General features: G+C 37.7%; 1 protein-coding gene across 31 annotated transcripts in view; it reads right to left on the reverse strand.

Moving 5' to 3' along the window:
- Positions 1–370: 370 nt before the first annotated feature.
- The window catches only part of PPIP5K2 (diphosphoinositol pentakisphosphate kinase 2), a 51,127-nt gene continuing 31,112 nt past the window's right edge, over positions 371–20,385 (reverse strand). For 4 of the 31 annotated variants that reach the window (XM_083702200.1, XM_083702209.1, XM_083702190.1 and 1 more), the window contains 13 exons: positions 19,714–19,828; positions 18,606–18,713; positions 18,409–18,525; positions 16,996–17,169; positions 13,983–14,156; positions 12,871–12,894; positions 12,510–12,579; positions 10,235–10,354; positions 9,366–9,428; positions 7,312–7,371; positions 5,238–5,387; positions 3,552–3,671; positions 371–3,036 (listed from right to left, as the gene is read on the reverse strand). In XM_083702200.1, coding sequence (XP_083558326.1) covers positions 3,008–3,036; positions 3,552–3,671; positions 5,238–5,387; positions 7,312–7,371; positions 9,366–9,428; positions 10,235–10,354; positions 12,510–12,579; positions 12,871–12,894; positions 13,983–14,156; positions 16,996–17,169; positions 18,409–18,525; positions 18,606–18,713; positions 19,714–19,828 — 1,324 coding nt within the window. In that variant the 3' untranslated portion in view covers positions 371–3,007. The remainder of the gene's footprint in view (positions 3,037–3,551; positions 3,672–5,237; positions 5,388–7,311; positions 7,372–9,365; positions 9,429–10,234; positions 10,355–12,509; positions 12,580–12,870; positions 12,895–13,982; positions 14,157–16,995; positions 17,170–18,408; positions 18,526–18,605; positions 18,714–19,713; positions 19,829–20,385) is intronic. The other 27 variants (XM_083702211.1, XM_083702210.1, XM_083702214.1 and 24 more) reach the window with 22 other exon arrangements.

A 20,385-nucleotide genomic window follows, 5' to 3' on the forward strand; every position in this document is an offset into this window, starting at 1 on the left:
CCATCCCTTCAAATCTCCCAAGTTGTTTTTTTTTGGGGGGGGGGTTACAGAGTAGGGTTGGGGTAAAACGGGGGTGTGGAGAAGAAAATGAAGTCAAAGTGCAAGTGGAAATCCATTCTGCTTACACATGGACACCACTGGATACAACCAATCATAGCAATCTAACAGGTGGTTACTGGGGCACAGAACACAAGGACATTTCCAACTCATCTTTCTCATGCAAAATATTAATGTGTCAGGCCTAAGTGTTTTCCAATATAAAGTGGTGCATGTCTACCGCAATTTATTTTAAACACTTGTAGTTTATTAGAACAGAAAAGTAAAGTGAGAGTTAAGAATTTATTATAGAATACACAGAACAGACACTATCTGTTGCTATTGACTCTTTTATTTAAGAGCAGATCAAAAATATGCCAAAGCTTTGGTTGTCTGGAATGATATGCACACTTAAATTATAACATTTTCTTATAGAAAAACAGTAAACATAACTTATACATTCAGAGGTGAGCAAGACAAACATTGTCCATATTATAAACTTACATTATAGATAATGAAATGTTTGCAATGAGTAGTTACGAATCTATTATATATTTGGTATCTTAAACCATACTTAAGAATTTATCATATGACCTCATATGAAATATGCACAGCAATGCAATGGCAAGTATAATTAGCAAATCCACTTTCATGGACAATTGCCAGGATGAGAATCAAAGCCTTTTTAAAAAACACAGAAAACAACAATTATATTTGAAGGTAGGTCTCCTGGTATTTAACAGGAAAATATTGCTGTTGATGAGAATCACATTAATATTAATCCCTGGGTTGGACTCAGAGTAATTAACACTTAGAGTACACTCACTGAGAGATATAGGACAAGTTAGTTAAGCCTCATTGATTTCAGTGGGTCCAAACTTACTAAGCCTGGACCCAATCCATTATATTTTATAATGAAAATAAAAGGCATTCAATTAATCATGTCACAAAGGAAATCTTAGGACAATTGACAAACCTGAATATGTTTTGAAAGAACACCAAGATTTCTCAAGATTTTCATAGCACTAATAAAATATTCAGCTGTCTTTAACAGCAGAGATGAGAAGGACAATGATGGGAATATTAGCTGTATTGGTTTATGTTCAAGTGTTCAGTGCTGAAACAGTAATTATGTAGATTTGGTAATGCTACAATTTCTTTTAATTTCAAAACTTGACAATATAATCTGCACATATAGAAAGTCCCCAGCATGGAATATTAACAGACCAGCTGTTTCTGCTTTGATGAAGCCCTGTTATCCACACGTGAACTATGCTTTAAGCAGTATTCTGCAGAAATCTCTTGAAGAAAGTCATCTTTGCAACAAAATAGAAGAGCATTTAGGAAAAGTGTAAACAGGAAATTACTTTTAGGAGAGGAGCTCATAAAGCACAGACACTAACAACCAAAGTATATTTGAATGTCAAGGGTCTGGTGTAAACATGCAAAGAACAAGGAAATTAAAGGGCATGTCATCTGCACTCAGCATACCTATACCCAATCAAAAGTTGCTCTCTTTGGAAATGTATTTAAAAAAGAGATGCTCCCAGGTAACGACTGTGTGTGTCAGGTGTCAGTTTAGGCAACATACTAGTAATTAGCTCTTAATTCGCAAATACAATACAATAGAGACCTTTAATCACCTAAGCAGTACCAGAATTGTTAACCTGTACCTCCATATGGCTGAAAGAAACAGGAAGGCAGAGATATTTGCAAGAAGCCACATTTAAGCTGGGGTAGGGATCAAAAAACAATCTTTTGCACTCAGGTATAAGATTGAAATACTATCCCTGACTTTAGCCCATTTAAGCAGGACTACCATGGAGAGGAGTCAAGACCTATGTCTTTTTCCCCCAGCACAGCTGCTGATGAAGGAGAAAAGATGTGACACAGATCACCACCGGCAGTGAGTTCCTTAAGTTTGGTAGCGGGCATATGCCAGGCCCTTCAGAATTGGAAGCAAAATATTTCCCTATAAAACAATGGTCTCTCGTGTTGCAGGTGTTTTTTGTTCTAATGTTTACTATTTCATCTGCCTTTAAGTTACTTGGAGCCTTGAGAAGTTCCAAAAAAGGTATAGCTGTTCAGCCACTTCAAATTGAAGTTTTCTGCTGTTTTTCAAAAACTGGAGCCGGGCTCCAATAAAAACTCTCTGTGAAATGAGTTTAAGCTGTTTCTTCCTCATAAAATAACACAGCTTTCTTTCTAACAATGAACCTTTCTAATATTACAATTATTATATTAGCACTTAAGTGGCTCAAAGTAATCTGACCTTTTATTTTTCAGGTAATGGTGTGTGTACCTTCAAAGTATGAGGGCTTAAGTGCTTTTCATTTATCATCCAGCTCCATTATGCATTTCTACCAGAGGGGAAAGAACCAGCCACTGAGATGCTGTCACAGATTGACATTCATAAAGGCATCTGTTAAGCAGAATCCTATTAATGTGCTTTGGTGATGAATAAGTTTTCATGTCCGAGCTTTAAGGTCTACTGTAGGGCAAAAAGGAAATGGTGGCTTTTTCTACCCCTCTCCTATCTCCCTATTAGCTGCTCCTTTATAATGCAAACCAGTATGTTAGGCTGTTTTGGTTTGTGCGTTAATTTAGGACAACAAAGATGGTAAATGTCGTGTGCAGTTTCTCTGTTAAAAGACAACCATTTCTTTAAAACAATGGTGTAAACATCTTTGCTTTTCATACTTTAGAAACAAAGAAATCACCTTTCCTGAATATATACTATATATGCACTTCAGTAATTATTTTATATACAGGGAAACACATACTTACACAGAGAGAAATGAATAGCCTTTTAAAGCTAACTTATTTTGTCTACAAAGAAATATACACTGCTAAAGATGGCATTGGCAGCACCTTCCAGTTTTCCTCGAACTGCTTCATTTCTTCTGAGACAGTTTAACCACCAGTGCTAAACAAGTATTGTTTTAACTCTTTTTTGGCATTTTATGATGTATCAAACAGGAGGCGAAAAAACACTGGTACCTGCACACAAGCAAAACAGAATCATGTTTCTTATGGTGAATAATAATAATAAAAAGACATGATCAAGACAAACAAGCATTTTAGTGTCTGTTAGCTTTCAGGAGGAGAAACTTAAAACACGGAAACCAATACAACTTTGGCTATGTCATGCCCAGTATTACGATATCTCTGAAACTTGACAAAAATAAAATTAGAAGGATGGGAGCCAGGGGCAGCCTTTCCCTGGTTACTGTCTGAGGTGAATGGGAAGCTGCTGCCTCCCCTCTGCCGAACCACTGAAATCATGTGGTTGCAGGTTCCAGTGAGATCTTGTGAGAGATCCATGAGATCTCGCTGGAGCCCCCAAACCGCTTCTTGTCTAATGCATCATAATGAGACAGAAAAATAAGACCAATCCACACCAAAATGCTCTCAAATTTCTTAAAGTATAAAGCAAAATGATTCTGAACAATCTCAGACGGTGCTTGTTAATAATTAAGATGGATTTGAAAAGGTTTTTTTCAAGTATTACTTACTTGACATAGTCGAGGAACATTCTCGCCGACTCAAAGGGTCTTCTTGTGGCGTTGGTTGGATTTTTGCAGGGGTGTATGTATTTAAAGAGTTTTTTCTTGCATCCAGAAATGATGGCGAAGCTAAAAGGGTTAATAAAAGTTACAAAGATATTTTATCTTATTCTTTCTCAAGTAACTGGATGTTGTCAATGCTGAAGAAGCAGAGATTATATAAAGTATCAACAAAGGCTGTATTATTCTTTGAACAATTGCCTCTGAAAAGTGTGTACATTGTTTTTATGCAAATAGTACAGTGAACATATTATGCACCAATATTATTCTTCATCAACATGGATCCATAGGTTTTTGTCAACGTCATGTTTAAACTATTAAACAGTCATCTTTTTTGCTTCCAAGAAACCTACTTAGATAAACCTGAAAGTTGTCTCACTAACTGAAGTTGGCATGCATGCACAGAAAATAGGTATCTGGCCAAATATGTATTTTGATATTTTTCTTATGTACTTCTTCTTTGTGTATGGCTTGCAGACTACTAAATTTAGCTATTGAAGAGTAGGATAATAAACTAGAGTAAGAGGGTCTAATACTGCCTGAATAAAGAACTTTTTCCTCAGAGCATATTATCTCTGAGTACCAGGTAAAGATACCTAACTCAGCTTCTACTCACTTTTTGACTTAGTACACCAAGATTTGCTAATTTAAAAATTGTTATGCTTCTCTTTACTGCTGTTTTCTACCACAAGGAACTTGAGAATTTTGCTTAAAGTTAGAGGCAGGTCTGGAGAATTTTAAATTTACACAATCAGACATTTTGTGTTCCTTCATCCTAGTAGGTGCAACTTGAAACCTGCAATGCACCTTGGAATGTGAAATATATTAAGTCTGTTACCTCTTCCCATGCTCCATCTTGAGACCAAGCACAATGCAGGCTTCATGGCTTCAACACTAGGCCCATTTTTTGATCCCCTCACCTCTTGCTCTGCTTAAAATCTAGCCTGACAAAGAATTCTGGACAGCTCAAAAGCTTTCTCACTATTTTGTACCAGTTTGGATGCCCTAATAAAGGTATTGCCCTACTATGGAATTTGGGAAATTATCATTTACAGTTAGTTACAGAAATATCAAGAAATCTGCATGGCAGTGTTTGAGTGGAAAGAGAATAAAGTGCTATAGGCATCATAGTGTTCAGGGTCCAATAAGCTACTTCAAGTGTACAGAGAGGTATGTGCCATTTCCCCCACCTCAGCAACTCTATCTGAAGTTGCCTAAGTTTTTGAAACAAAGTTTCTAGCTTAGCTATGGGACATATGTGTGGAGTGGATGGGTAGAATGGAAGCCCCACTTCTTTGGATCTTAGCAGTTTTTAATTGCACAAATAAGTGTTGTCATTATACAGAAATTTTGCACAGCATACATGCAGGGTATGTGTTATAGTCATATTGTGTGACTAATTTAAGTTAAATTGCATTCTCTTACACTTCCAAGGACAGCCAAGAAGACAGCTGCAATGTGGGTGGTGTGGTTATATGCCAATTCATGGGGAAAATGAGGAAATACTTATTTGATTAAATCTGAAACAGTTTATCAGTCCCACACCAGGAAACACTAAATCCTAGCATTCAATGGATTGCCTATGGCCAGCAGTGTTTTGCAGTTTGCGAAATAAAAGACATAAAAGGTAATTACGCAGAGAAAATGTGGATGCGGCTTGAAATCTGTCGTACAAAGGAGAGGCAGCAATGGAAGCAAGAAATTCATCCACCTGCTTTAATGACAAGGAGTTATGGAGGGTTTCTAGAGGGCAGATTGAAGGCACCATGGAATACAATTCAAAGCCTGAAAAAGAAAACACAGACACACACACACCACATATTTCCAACATAAAAGGAAGCAACTGAGCAATTATAATGGCAAAGGTATGTTCTGCAGAAGTATGCTTAACAGGCCAGAATACAAAGAGACCCGTGCATGCCATGTGCACCAAAGCACTTCTGAACCCAGTGCAACTTTCCAGATTTCTGCTCCTTTTGCACTGCATCAGAAGCAGCTCCAGAATGATCGCTTGACTTTCTGAAGGGAGTTTTCTCAGGTAGACACATGGCACATGCAGGCCTGCAGCGAGAAAGATGGAACCAAAAAGCCTCAAACATGATTCTGGCTCCATCCAAACACATGCAATCATACAGTAACACTTCAGATACTGAAACAATATGGAGCTGGACTAAAGGGTGTCAGAATTTCTTATATATGAAGCTCATGGTTCTGCATATACATAATATAAAAACATTTTTATTTAAATAAGTCTAAGGCAGCAATTTAACCACCACTTACACAGATGTAGACCTACTTATCCATTGTACTCTCCAATAACTCTAATCTAGGTTTTCATTCAATTCACAAATTTCTATATAAAACAGACTTAAGAAATCAATGAAGTAAAGGCTCAGCATGTCCCTATGTTACTTCCATAGGCATCAGAGCTGGCTCTTCAAGTCAAAACTCCTGGTCATCTAAGTCTGAAAGTACTGTTTTCTGAGAAGAAAGCAAGGACAACCCTCTTCCAGGATTATGACAAGTTTCCTTAATATTATTTACATCCAGCTTCATTACTTTTATAACAGTTACTGTCAAGCCACAAATAAATCTGAAATCCAGGGTTAGGCATCATAAGTAAAAACATAATCAACCATGCATACCTGAACTAACGTTAATTTAAAACTCCATATGCGTACATAAGCTTTAAAAAGCACTTGTGAACTGATTCAGACAGCTCCCCACAAAAAAATTGTCCATATAAAGTTTCACTATTATAATTCTGAAAACAAAAACTGTAATTTTATTTAAGTTGCTAAATTTCTCTCAAGACCTTTTTTTCCCCAATGACATAGGTTTGCTAATGAAAAAGTATTCATGTTTTTAGTGCAAGGTACATTTAAATGTAATATGAAGTAAACTATAGTGAACTCCAAAACTAAAGAATTCAAATTCTTGTTATCTGAAATCACTTTTCGCTCCTTAAATTTCTAGAGAAGGAAACTTTGCAAATGAACATTTTGGTATCTTATTGAATTGTAGCAGTTAAGCCTCTGTGTGTGCTTCAAGTTAATTGTGTTTATTGCATAATAATTCTTCTAAGAATACAACACTACGCATGCAGGCAAGCGCGAACCCTTTCTTTGCATTACAGTAAATTCCACGAGAACTGCAGCTTTCCCTGACTGGAGAAAATCCACAAATGTGTATGAGTATCTATGTAAGGAACAATTTCATGGGGCTATGGCAGGCTATTTTCTTTAAGTGCTCATGTCTATTTTGGTGCTTATAGTTACCTCATGTCCAATAAATATCCTTTGAAACAGTTAAATCTGAAGCTCAATAGTGTCATTTATATTTCTGCATACTTCTTTTAGCTTTATTTACCTAGGCAATAAAAACCAACTATTCACTTGTGCACACACCCATCTTTTAGCAGCTTCATTACTGGATTATCAAGCATTGGAGAAATACCCTGAGACATGTGCCGAGAGGCCATTTCAACTGGATTGAAATTGAAAATGGTAACAACCTATTCATTTCTGTTCTTTTATTTTTAAAAAGACACCTACGTATTGGACAGTATGCCTTCAAATGTCTGATCTGCTAACATGAGCTGACCTCTTAACATACCAGTTTCCATCAAAATGAAAGACAATGAAAGGGTTAGCGCAGCAACTTAGAAAGCCACCCTGCCGTCTTACATTCGAAAGCTATAAAGACATACCACTGGCGCCTAGAAATTCCTCAGAAGAAACCGACCAGCACCTAAAGAGGTCTGGATGTTCTGCACAGAGGCCCAGAAAATAAGTAAAGCACTGTCAGTAGATACTTGTTTCACCATGTATCTTGAACTCAAGATGAAAGGAAGGGGAAGACTGAAATGGTTTAGAAGTTGCATTGTTATCTTAAAGTTATGGAAGTAAAAAAAAAAGAGGAGGCCCTCAATGAAAGGTTAAGAACAAACAGTATGCCACGCCTCATTTTCAAAGCAGCTGGAGTGATCCCAAGTTACCTGAGGAAGTACATTTAGGCTTCTGAGTAATACATATAACCATGCAGTAAATTGTGAAAGTTGTGAGGATACATATTAATCAGATCACAGCAATCTGTATCAACACAGCTGTGATAAAAATATACAAATTTTAAGCACATACTATTTGGATAAAATGTGCTCTGCATTCATGATATATTTCCCCCCTTTATTTGTAAATATTTATTTTTTAGCTCTCATACCTCAACTTTCAGCTGTTTTGCATACTAAGTTGAGCATATCTCTCTTTAGATGACTTAATTTTAGAGTCTATGTGCACTTTTTTTTTCATTTTCACAACTAATTCCATGTGTAGGTATGAAATTCTGTAGTAATATTAGTAAAGATTATTTGCTACTGAAGTAAATCTATCATTTTATTATGATGATTTGGGAATAGACACAAATCTACAGCTTCATGAAGACATTATATTACCTTACCACTGAACTCAGTTAATAAACGGCTTTGGAAACTTTTGAATAAGGATAAAGAAACTGAGAGCTACTGTTTGATCTATGATGGAGGAGTGGCCAGCTCAGTTTCTGTGATGAAAGGACCAATTCAGTGGCAAAGCTTTGCAAAATGTGTTATATGTTGAGGCAGGATGGGGGCGGCTTCCAACAAAATATTAAACTATAATAGTCTGTTAAACATTAAAAGCTTCCCTAAACAGGGCTGCCTTCAGATGTCTTCTAAAAGTCTGGAAGTTGTTTTTCTCTTTGACATCTGGTGGGAGGGCATTCCACAGGGCGGGTGCCACTACCGAGAAGGCCCTCTGCCTGGTTCCCTGTAACTTGACTTCTCGCAGTGAGGGAATGGCCAGAAGGCCCTCAGCACTGGACCTCAGTGTCCGGGAAGAACGATGGGGGTGGAGATGCTCCTTCAGGTATACTGGACTGAGGCCGTTTAGACCTCAGGAGGAAAACATAGCGGCAAGTAACTCATTACAGAAAGCACTTAAGCTGTCTGTATGAAAGGAAGGTGAAGCAAATCATTTGGTTACTGACAGAAATGTAGGGAACTTTGTTTTCAGTTAACTTTTATTTTGTCTAATGTGATTTCAAGAAGATGATAGCAAGTTCCAGTTGTTATTTATAATGAAATCCTGAGTTCACAGAGAATAGGCTTAGCAGTGGTCGTTAGCTATGCTAGATAATCAGAATATTCATGCTCAAAGGCTGTATACCTCTGAATTCCAGTCACTGGGGGACAAATAGAGGACAGACTACCACTTTCATGCCCAACTTAATGAGTTTCCCAGTGCCATCTGGTGGTTGCTGTTGGAAATAGAGGGCTAGAGAAAGTGGACCTTTTGGTTTGGTTTAGTAAGGCAGTTCTTATGCTGAGTTCCAAAAGTTCAGAACAGAGATATCCAACACAGCAGGATGCCAAAGAATATGAAGGGGAAAGGAATAGGAGCTGTTTACGATCAGAAAGCTTTTAAACCATACACTATGTGTACTAACTGGTTGTGTCATTAAGAAGGCTGCATAAAAATAGACATGGAATTCATTTAATTCCCCACCCCATCCCAAAAAGGATTTTGAATGTGTGAATTTTAAAAGACTAGATTATGGAATTAAAAAGGGGAAAGGGATTTAAATTATCAGAATTTCTAATAATTGACAATATGGCCATCTGATCAGCTGGAATCAGGGAGGATGATGGTGGACAGTACTATACACCCCATAGTTTGGAAGGGATGAAGCAAGGGAATACTTTTTTTTTTAAATAAAAGCAAAACATACCATTGGTTGGGTGTCGAGCAAATGAGATAGAAAACCTTTTAACAGCAGAACCACGTGTGGTGTCTGAGAAAGAGAAAAACAGGTACCTGAAATTCAAAACAGCTACCAAAAGAGGGATAATTCAAGAAAGGACAGAAGAGGGGAAAACAATGAAGAGGAGGTTAGAACTGAGTGGCATGCAGAAGGGTTTGGGAGAGGTGCAAAGGCCAGAACAGGTTTAAAAGCAGGTAAAACTTTGCTGGTTGTTACTACTAGAGGTTTAATGGAGTGTATGGAAGACAAATACGGGTGAGCTTGTGATTTTGGCATACAGACATACATGGTTAGAATTGAATATCATGGATGTGACAGTAGGAGAAAGCTGAATGTTTCTTACCCTCAAGAAAGTTAACACACATTGTAAAATGGTGGAAATCTGGTGCTGACATTTCTATTCTGCTTGTTACTCTGAAGCCCCAAGCCAAACACTTTCAGGTTAAATTTAAAAATAATTTAACAAACATACCTCTTTTTAGGACTTTACAAATATTAATGAATCTCCTTTGATTTCTCTAGTTCTCAATAAATGGCTTTTTGTTCCATTTCAGGAAAAAAATTACCAAATTAAATGGTTTTAAACATAGGTTGAACATAAACTTTTTTTTAAGTTGGTTTGTTATGGAAGGGAAAAAGCCCTCCTTCCATCAGTGTGCCATTAAACACAATTAATCTCTGAGAAATAAAGGGACACTACAACCCTCTACAAATTAATATTAGTGATCGGTATTATAGGCTTCTACTCTGTAAACAGTCCTAGGACTTTCTTTCAAGGTTTAATGTGTGCATATGAGTGGGTGGGTGTAAGTGCATGTGCGAAGGTGTGCACATACCATCTATGCAGCCAGAAGAAGTCAGCTTTTTACGATGAATACGAGCATAATCCTGTAGGTTAGGTGCACTTGAAGAACCCCCGAGCACCGAAGTGCTAAACAGGCTCGCACAGTGAGACCCTGATGGGAGTTAGAGAAAATACATACAGCAACCAGGTGTTCTTCTGTTCACATCGGGGATGCATGCAGCATGCAAGCATATCGCTCTTACCACACAAGAGGCTGCCTCTGGCATAGCCTTGAACAGGTTCACAATATGCTTATAAAGTCAGTGGTACTTTCAGGATGTAACTACCACAAATTACTGTGCTTCTATTTATCACAATCCCCTTACTAATTATATACAAAGAGAAGGCTGAACTCTAATGAAGGGAACTTCCTTTTGTTTCCTGTTGCTAGACTTGATAAAGAAAAAAAAAAAATCACTGCCTGATAGGTCAATGTAAAATAAAAAGGGATGGTTGAGGAAGAAACACAAGATTGATTATTTGCAGTTTATAACTGAATCTGTTAAAATGAGCACTGAACTCTGCAAAAGACAGAGATCAGCATGTTTTCATGTGGAAATTCCACTTAAATTCATGGGATGTGATCAAGTTTTCTTGCACGCGTTCCACTTGTGGCTTGTGCAGACATATCCCATTAAATGTGTTGAGTTTCTCAATGTATTTTTAAAAGTTAATGGCTGATCTAAAAACAAACCCTGGTGTACTGAGTTTTGCTGTCTGATATTAAAAACCTTGTTTATAAAGAATAATTCTCTACATACTACAATATTGGTATCCTCTCATAATAATATTTTACTTTACATTTAAAAACCTAAGAAAAGGGCTACTTTGGGTGTAATGTGTTTTGGACAATACCTTACCATATAAAATTCATCTCAATGGCACTTGCTCAGGAGAGGTTTCTCCTATCCTTGCCCTTTGAAACCTGATCTATTTGCTTTCTAATCATGAACCACTGATTCAAAATTTCTGTTATTACCACTGACAACCAAACGGTGAGGAAAACATTAGCAGCACATCTGATGAAACATATCAATATAAATGTCTAATCTGTGGAGAAGCTTTGGAACTTAAGAAATACCTGCATTTAGATCAGTTTTCATCAACATGTACTGTATTGGCATGAATATAAGTCTCACTATTTGCCCAAATTCTGACTGTGAAAAGTTAAAGTGTGGCTCATATTCGCGACATTATGATATGCAGGCAGGAGTGTGGCAAAGCCATGTCCGGCCTATGCATAGTCCCGCATCCTCTCCCGCAAGGCCGGGAAGGGAGAGAGCGAGGAAGGGGAAAGGTTGCTAGCAACGGAGCAGCAAGGAATGGTGCGGCTTATATTCAGGTTTTTTTCCCCTCTTTTCCCTCTCCAATTTTAAAGGTGCAGCTTATATTTGGGTGCAGCTTATATTCGGGCCAACACGGTATATTTATGTGGAATATCACAGAGAACAGGATTGTGCAATGATTGAAGAACATTAGAAAAATTAAACTCCAGTAATCAAGAGCATCTGATGTATGCATTTTGCTAGGTAAAATTTTGAAACACAAAGAAACAAAAAAAGATCGTGCATATAGAAAGAATATAGAGTTAAGTAGACAACTGGAGAAATTTTTATCTTAGACTGCATTTAATGCTGTGTTTGTTTTGTGTGACATGCTATGAAAGTGTTATCCATAATATTAAAACATTTGCAGAGCAAAAAAGTACCGGTAGTATACACTACCAAATGTAGTATAATACACTACAGAATGAAAATAGTATTCATTCTACAGTACTAAAATGCTGCTGAAATATAAATCTGATGCTTGCTGTAATAAAACAGTTACAATAGCCAAGCCTGTATTCTGAAAGCTGTAGTTGATGGAATTTGGGGTAGTGCAAAGAACATTACTCTTGTGTTGTTCTTAAATGTATATGGAAAACAAAAAATGAGAAAAATAAAGGTTTTTGATTACCAGGAGAATCTCTTCAACTGTTCCCATCTGACTAAGGAGCAAGCCCTCAAAAGCCTAGAGATGAATCCTCTTAAAATGGTCTCTATTAACTTGTCAAAACAACAATATGGTTTGGGTTCAAGTGAAAAATTCATGCCAACAATGACAACTGATATTCTATATTCAATGACCAAATGACTTATTTGTATTAAAATATTCAAGATACATTATCCAAACAACGGAGTTAACTTTCAAAATATCTACAAGCTTGAATACTGAAAATTGAGTAGGTCTACTATAAAGGAGCAGGACTTTAGGAAATATATACGTACCTATACCGCTTGCCTTTTGCTCCACAATAGTTCTTGGTGGTCGGAAATAACTGTTGGTTTCTGTTGGGACCTAGATATGGGAAATGGATAATTAAGAACAAAAACAGACTAGTGGGATTGTAGAATCCATTAAGCTTGAAACAGCAGCCTGTTCATGACAGACAAGTATTAATAAGCCATATGATGCATTAGTAGAGATACCAAAACAATATGGAAGGTCATGCAATATTGCTGAAGGGAATCCAGTTCACTCATGAGATCCTTGCAATGAAGTGGTGCAAGCAGGCATTCATGATGACAAAAACAGGACAGACACCAAGAAAGATATGAAAACACAGACAACTGTGTCATTTTAGTTTACCAAATGAACACTCCTAAACTGCGCCTGTATTGGAAGGGAGAGGAAGTGGAAAAAAAGGAAACACAGACAGGCTGATGAGGTCACCTTACAGTCACTGATCCATGCACAGGCTCTTATCAGGGTAAACGCCTGATGTTCACAACCTTTAACCTAAAACTCTTTTTTTCTATATCCAAGCAATTTTTAGTTTCAATAGGACATCAAAATAACATTCTTTTTTGGGGGGAGGGTTTCCGGTAACAGGGCACCATCCATTGTTTAGTACAACCATTTGTAAGTATTTTATTTTATATCCAACATTAGTCCTACTCAGAACAGACCCACTGAAATGAACAGATATGACTAATTTGGTTTCATTAATTTCAATGGGTCTACTTTGGGTATATCTGAGTTGGATAAAAGCTGTACACTATTCTATTTTACTGTTCAGTATATGTACTATATTACTTAATTCCCCCAATATGTCAAATTTCACAATGTTATACATTACAATGGATGAAGAACTGTCTTCAGAACAAAGAGAGAGAGAGAAAGGATACCTCCAGTTCACAAGTAGAGAAATAATGATTAGTACTAACAATTTTTTTCTTGAACAGTTAATAGGCCGTTGAAAGGACAATCTACGCTAATCCCAACTGTGGAATACCAATATTGGACCCCAATCCAATTACTTCAAATCACATTTTGTTTCATTTATTAGACAATCATTTTAATGCACCTGCCACCAAATTACTCAATGCTGTTTTTGTTTTGCTTTGTAAGTAAAAAAAAAGAAAAGTCTTAAAGGACAACTAAGCCAAAGCTGATGTCTATTTCATGAGGAACTAACTATTTCCATCTCTACAGTGCTGAAAAGAAACCAACTGAAAACCAAACAATCAACTACATTCAGTGAAACTTGTGTAGGAAAAAAAAAAAAACATGCACTTGCTTTTTTCCCCCCCGAGCATTCTTGGAAGTAACTAGTGTTGTTGTTTTTTAAATCACATTTTAATGACAGGTGAAATAATTTTCTTTGAATAAAATCCAGAACAAGGGATTAGATGTCCTTAAAGACAGCTGTTTTCTGCTTGGAATGCATAGTAATGTTTAATGAAGTAAAGTTTAAAAACCTGTTGCCATGAGCCAAAAATACTGGATGTGAAAGCCAATGATTTAGGGGAGACAGGGGAAGAAGTGATTTGTTCCCCTGATCTGCGTCTTCGACGCCCAGTACCCACACCACTGGTGTAATGCAGCCAGGTACCAATACACTCTGGGCTAGACACACTCAGGGGGCTCTCTTCCTGGAAGTGAGAAAGGGGGCAAAAAAACAGCAAAGCATGCAACGTTAGATTCATAGCCAAATGATAAGAAAATGAAATACAGTTTTGTCTGCACCCTTTTCTAAATAACTTTAACAGCATTATACAGTAATGAGCCGTGTTTCCTATAATAAAATCACACAATACAAACAACTGGAAATACTCAGCTACTATTTTCACTACAGACACTTAAACAGTACTAATGACAAGGAAACTGAATATGTACATATTTTAAAAATGTCACCGTTAATTGTGTTCCTCTCTGCCTGTGCTGCGTTCACTATTAATAAAGCACATATTTCACAAAAACATGTAACTGGCCTCTGATGACACTAACAACATTTTCTTAATTTTAGTGTCTCAGTTTTCTCCCTAACAAAACACGCCAGTAAAATTTAATCTTCATTCTGTATCCACATGCCACATCTATCCTCTGCATAAGCATTATACATCCTGCCTAAGCTCCAGGACCAACTCTAAGAACTAAACCAAACACCAGGGACAGGCTGGCACACCAACAATGCTGTTATAATTTAGGTCTAGATCAAGACATTCACAAGAAACAGAGTCAGGACCACACTGAAAGAACATAACAGATACATTTCTGTTCAATATATATTTAGGGAGCCTTGATCTTCAAGGTTAAGTTGTTTGATTTTTGTTCACTTTCTCCAAATAGAAGAGAATCAGCTTCACGTTGCTTTACACACCATTTAAAAATTAATCTTTTTAAAATGGTATTTTATTGAAGTGGGAAAGAATTCTAAATTCAGCTAAAAAGAATCACTCCATGTTCCTATCAATGAATACACAGAATGTCCCAAGAAGAAAGAAAAATATAATGTAAAAAATGAAGCCATGATTTCCAAATCTTTCTATATTAAAGTTTCAGGCTAGTAAAGTCAGCAAAATAAAAACAGTGTTTATTGACAGGGAAAAGCAGAATTTACAACTATGTGTGAAAAATTACAAAGGATATGTAGAATACTGCTCAACATTAATGTTTGCCTGCTGGAAAAACCCACAGCATTTATTAGGATATTCGTGTATCATCACATAAAAAACCTGGAACATCATAATAATTAAAATATTTTTGGATCCCTAAGAAATATACATATAATTTCTCTCTGATAAAGACTGTCATGATCAGTAACAAACACATGTGCCCGCATTGGGGAGAGAGTGGGCTGGATGGGAGGGGTGGGGAGGGAAAAGAATTTGGTTTAAACAGGCTATAAACTTTATTCGCTACAGGTTTGATGAACTGGAAACACAAGGGTAGAACTAAGAAGTCAAGTGACCTGCCTGCTGTTAGAAGAGTCCAGGCCCGCCTGCTGAAAAGTGGGATGGTCAAAAGGTGGCAGGATCGTCTGTAGCCTTGAGCAACCACCTACCAGAGTGCAGGTATTATGCCAGTGACTAGTAGTGAGCTGATGCACAATTTGTGAAGGCATCTCTTAGTACAATTAGGCTAAGATCCAAATAACAGCATAAATAATTCTGCACACACACAGAGGCTTAGTACTTGGAATTTTAGATGTTGGGTCCTGAACAACACATGGCACTTATGAAACGGAGAGGAGTTTTTGAAAAACGGAGATACAACATGGGATCTTTGCTTCAGAGGAAAAAGGTAAATAAAATAAAATAAAAATAAAAATCCCATAGGATATATACAAGATCTTGGATACAAAATGAGTTTTTTTTAGCCTTCATATTTATCACAGCTCAAGACAGCCAAATAATAGTATAGAATTCAATCAATAATATCAAATGGCCAAATTATTTGGAATTATTCATTTTGTAGCATCTAAGTCTGGAGATAGTACAACCCACTCCCCAAAAGTCTTTGCTCCTGACTTGTCAAGGGACAAGGGCTGTTACACAAACTAGTGCCCACAATGACACCAGAAATAAATTGTAACATATACAGCATTCACATATCACAGTATCTAGCAGTTGATGGTTTATCATGAATGTGCAGAACGCTCCTTCCCTCTAGCTAGTGAGAGCAGCAAACCACACTCCCTGGCTTAGCATTCCATCCAAACTAGGAATATGGTTTGTTTTTGGCTTAATGTCATGATTTGTTTGGAATAGAACAAACCATGGTTCCTAGGTTCAGATGCAACACTAAACCAGGGATTGTGGTTTATTGCTCCTGCTGGCTGTACAAGAAAAGCAAAGGTGGGGTGATCTCTGCATTCATGGTAAACCATCAGTTACGGTTTACTGTGTTGTGTGAACTGGGCCATACTGCTTCTTGCAATTTTATTCTGTTACTGAAAAATGATTGGTAAAAAGAGAAACTCTCTCCTCACCTACTTCACTATTCTGAAGTAGCCCTTGTAAATATGACAGACCTCTGCATCAACCTTGATTCAGAATATTTAAGATTTTGGGACAGAAGACATATCTTTCATATTGATAAGATAATGTCTCATCTTTCAGGGTACACTACAACAATCAGTTATATTAGGAAACATATATATTGGGAAGAACCATAACATTCTTGCAAAGGGCAAAAAATGTCTTTAACTATTTATTGTAGAATAATACATTTTGTAAGATTGTATATGCAAGCAATGTAGATTAGTCAGCCTGAAGACTAACTTAGACCTTGTTAAGTGATCCAAACTCCTCTGAATAGTGGTATCTTTCGGTTATTAATTTATGGAAGTGTCTGAAGCAATGTTAAAGTCCTAAGAGAACTACAGCTATGTATTTGCCATGCATTAAAAAAGAGAAAAAGAAATGTGAAAATCTCTCTAAAACAGGAGCCTGTTTCTACAGTAGTTAAGCATGGGAACAGCAAACTTACTTCTGATGAACCAATTTTCCTGGGTCTTGGAAGAGGCGACTTTCTGTGTATATGAATTGGATCTGACACCAATGGCTTGAAGATCATTACAGATCGATCTGTTTCATCCCTTCTACAAGCATGTGATTCCTCATCACTTTCATTTTTCTGGGAGTTTTTCCTTGAGCCATCATTCTGGAAGAAAATGGATGTTTCATGTGACACAAAACATTCGGCAGGTGGAAAACATAATTCCTTCAAATATTAAGGATTATGGCCCTTGGATACCAATAGCAACAAACCACGTACCACATGCGTTTGGATAAAGCAACTTCCTATGGAGCTATGGGAATGTACATGAAAGCACATTCGGTCAGGCCCTAGCAACTGTCTCCAATTCTGAAGACAATGATTTGTCCATTATGAATGTTACTTTCAAGAAAACAAATTTTTCTTAGTATCTGGCGGGGCAATCCATACCCCAACAAGGGAGCTGTTCACACCATCTGGGGCAGAGGACAGTGGACTGGCAAAAGTCTGCTCTTGCCTACCTCAGTCTGGAGCTGGCATCATGACCAGACCCAGATTGAGCCCATTGCCACCAAGTGGGACCAGCTAGAGATTCAGCAGATCACAGGCTGGCCAAGTCCCTCCAAGCAGCACCCTGTTTTGGTGCTTTTTTGCAGACAACTGCTGATGGGAAGGCCTTTTGTTAGGTGAAACTGGGGGCTCAGTCGCAGGCAGAGGCCAGTGGAGCTGTTCTTGGCTGGGTGGAAGAAGACCTTATTCCCAACACTTCCTTCACCCATGTAAGGGCTTTTCTGAACATGTGTGGGTCTGGGTGTGAGGTGGGGTGCTCAAGTATGCTCTGTGTGTGATTGAGAGAAAGGTACTTGGGCAGAGAAAGATGTAGGTATGTATGGTGTGCGCACACGTGCATGATAGTGAGAGTTAAATGGAGGCATTTGTGTGTGTGACTGTGTGCACGTGACGTGTATGCGAGAGAAATACAAGTGTGTCCTTGGTCTGCATGTGTGTGGCATATGCAATGTGAGGGAGAGGGGGGAAAGAGTGTGATATGGCCACCTTGTACATTTTTCCTGGTACTGGGGAATGCTTCTTGTTAAGACAGCGACAGCATTGTTTTGTGCAGGTGACATGGTGTAACCTCCACAACATAATGTTGTCCAGGGTAGCAGCAATGACAGTACACCCTCTAATTTTGTGACATGCCACATCCCCATGGCAGCCATGTTGTGACAGATGGCCACAGCTTTTCCTCAAAATTCAAAATGTGATATTTTCTTCAAATAAGTGGGAAAGGTACAACAACACAAGCTGTGTTATGTCATGGTACAATATTAAGCATTCAGCTACTGTGAAAAGTCCTGCTCAAATTTCATGTACGTAAGAAACATTTTAAAGAGTGTTTACCTCCCGTGAAGCAGGTCTGTATCCGAAGCCTGACGGTAAATTTTTATCTTCTTCACAGCCTTTAGCTCCTGGACTGAAGTGCAATTCCACATGGAAACGCTCCTCTGATGAAAGCTCCTAAAGAAAATGGACAAGGAGTTAAACTATGTTTCCAAGTATATAATGCTGGTTTGCCTATGTGCTTAGCATTTCTTTACCTTGTTTGGATCCTCATACAGCATGATCACAATCTGAGTCATGTAATTGAGTTCACTGACAGCATTTAGATAATCCATAGCTCGTTTCCACTGTTCGTCTTTTGATGGCTTAGATCAAAAGAAATTCACAGGTTTAGTACTGCAAGCATATGGGTGACAATTTCTTTCTAATCTCTACATTCTCTTAACTTCTAATTGTTAGCTTCTAACTCAAGGGCTGCAATTTGAAACACCAAGGACAAAACATTAAGCACAACTGACTTACTTCTAAGCAAGCCTACATAGGATTGCATGGCACTATAATAAAATGCATTCTTATACAGGCCAATGTTACATCACTTTTACATCTTTTCCCAAAACCTATCATAATTTAAATATTATTATTATTTGCAAAGCAAAACTGAAATACAAAGCATTTTCATAACTGTACAGGCAAAAATACTTCAAGGAGCATATAATTTAAAAATGATAACAATGGGTTGGGGAAGATAACAAGTGGTGATGATGGAAAAGTGCAGTACACATGCTGTGCATGTGGTTACAAGCAAGAAGAAGGATTACAGAGTTTAGGTTTACCAGCATGCCCACAACTGAAATTCTGTCATTTCTATAGCTATTTAGCAGCAACCCCCTTCTACAAATAGCTTGCGCCTCTCTTCATAATGATCAATTTGCAGAATATCAGTCAGAGAAATGTGCTGGACTGTGTCTGAGAATATCATATAGATTTTAAAAGGTCAAGTGGCAGATATTTCAAAACATGGAACAGATAAAATAACTCACAGTAGCCTTTTCCACACGTTTCAGAACAAAGATAAGTCAATGAAAGGTAACAGAACTATTTCTGCCTATGGGGAAAACCCCCAACTACACATAGTAGTATAAAGTTTGCATTATTCAAAATGTTTTTAGGACATGGCTCTCCAAATCCACCCAGAGCTCTCCCAGTAGATTTTCTGTAATGCAAAGTTTATTCCCGTGGGAGTGGCATTTTGAGTTGCCACATAATACTTCTACCTAAATAATAATAATAAAGTACCCTGCACATTTCCAAAAGTGATGAGCATACACAACTCAACTAAAACAACCAGAAGAGGATATCACTTACATCACATAAAGAACCGAAGCGAAGAGTTGATAGTAAGGAATGGACATGGCTCTCACTGGTGAAGTATAGCCTAGTTCGGACATGACGTTCAGGAGACATAACCCCACTGGAATACCTAAGAGCAAAATAATCTGAGACAGTAAACAAGTATTATACAGGCTCGTGAGTACCTGTAGAGAAAGCAAGAGAGCTTAAAGTGCATCTCCCCATCATCAAAATTTCTAAAGATAAAAAAAAATCCAGAATAATTTCCCAAACTCTCTTAAATTGGTGAAAGAGTACCTGTGTAATGACCATGCAGTGAACAAATTTCACATTTCCCCCCTTTTGTTTCATAAGATCAGTCCCCCCCCCCCCCCCGGAAAAAAATATATCTTGTATTTCTTACTATAATAGTCTTTTTTAAAAGCAAAATGTAGTCATGCTGCAGTTGGCGTGGCTGGGAGTATTATGAAGACTCTTTATCTTACAAGAATATGGTGGTGGTTACTGCAGTTTAATGACAGAACAGCAGGCAGGCAGGCAAGCAGCACGGGTCGTGGCTGGCCAAGACGTGCTATGAAGGAACAGTGAGGATGGGGAAAAGGGCAGTTCCCCAGCAGCAGTCTTGTTCTGCTGCTGCTTCTGTTTTGGCCTCAGCAGCATTGGAGGCTGATGAGAAAGCAGCAGCAG

The sequence above is a fragment of the Podarcis gaigeae genome (assembly GCF_964106915.1).
Source record: "Podarcis gaigeae genome assembly, chromosome: 11".
NCBI classification, from domain to species: domain Eukaryota; kingdom Metazoa; phylum Chordata; class Lepidosauria; order Squamata; family Lacertidae; genus Podarcis; species Podarcis gaigeae.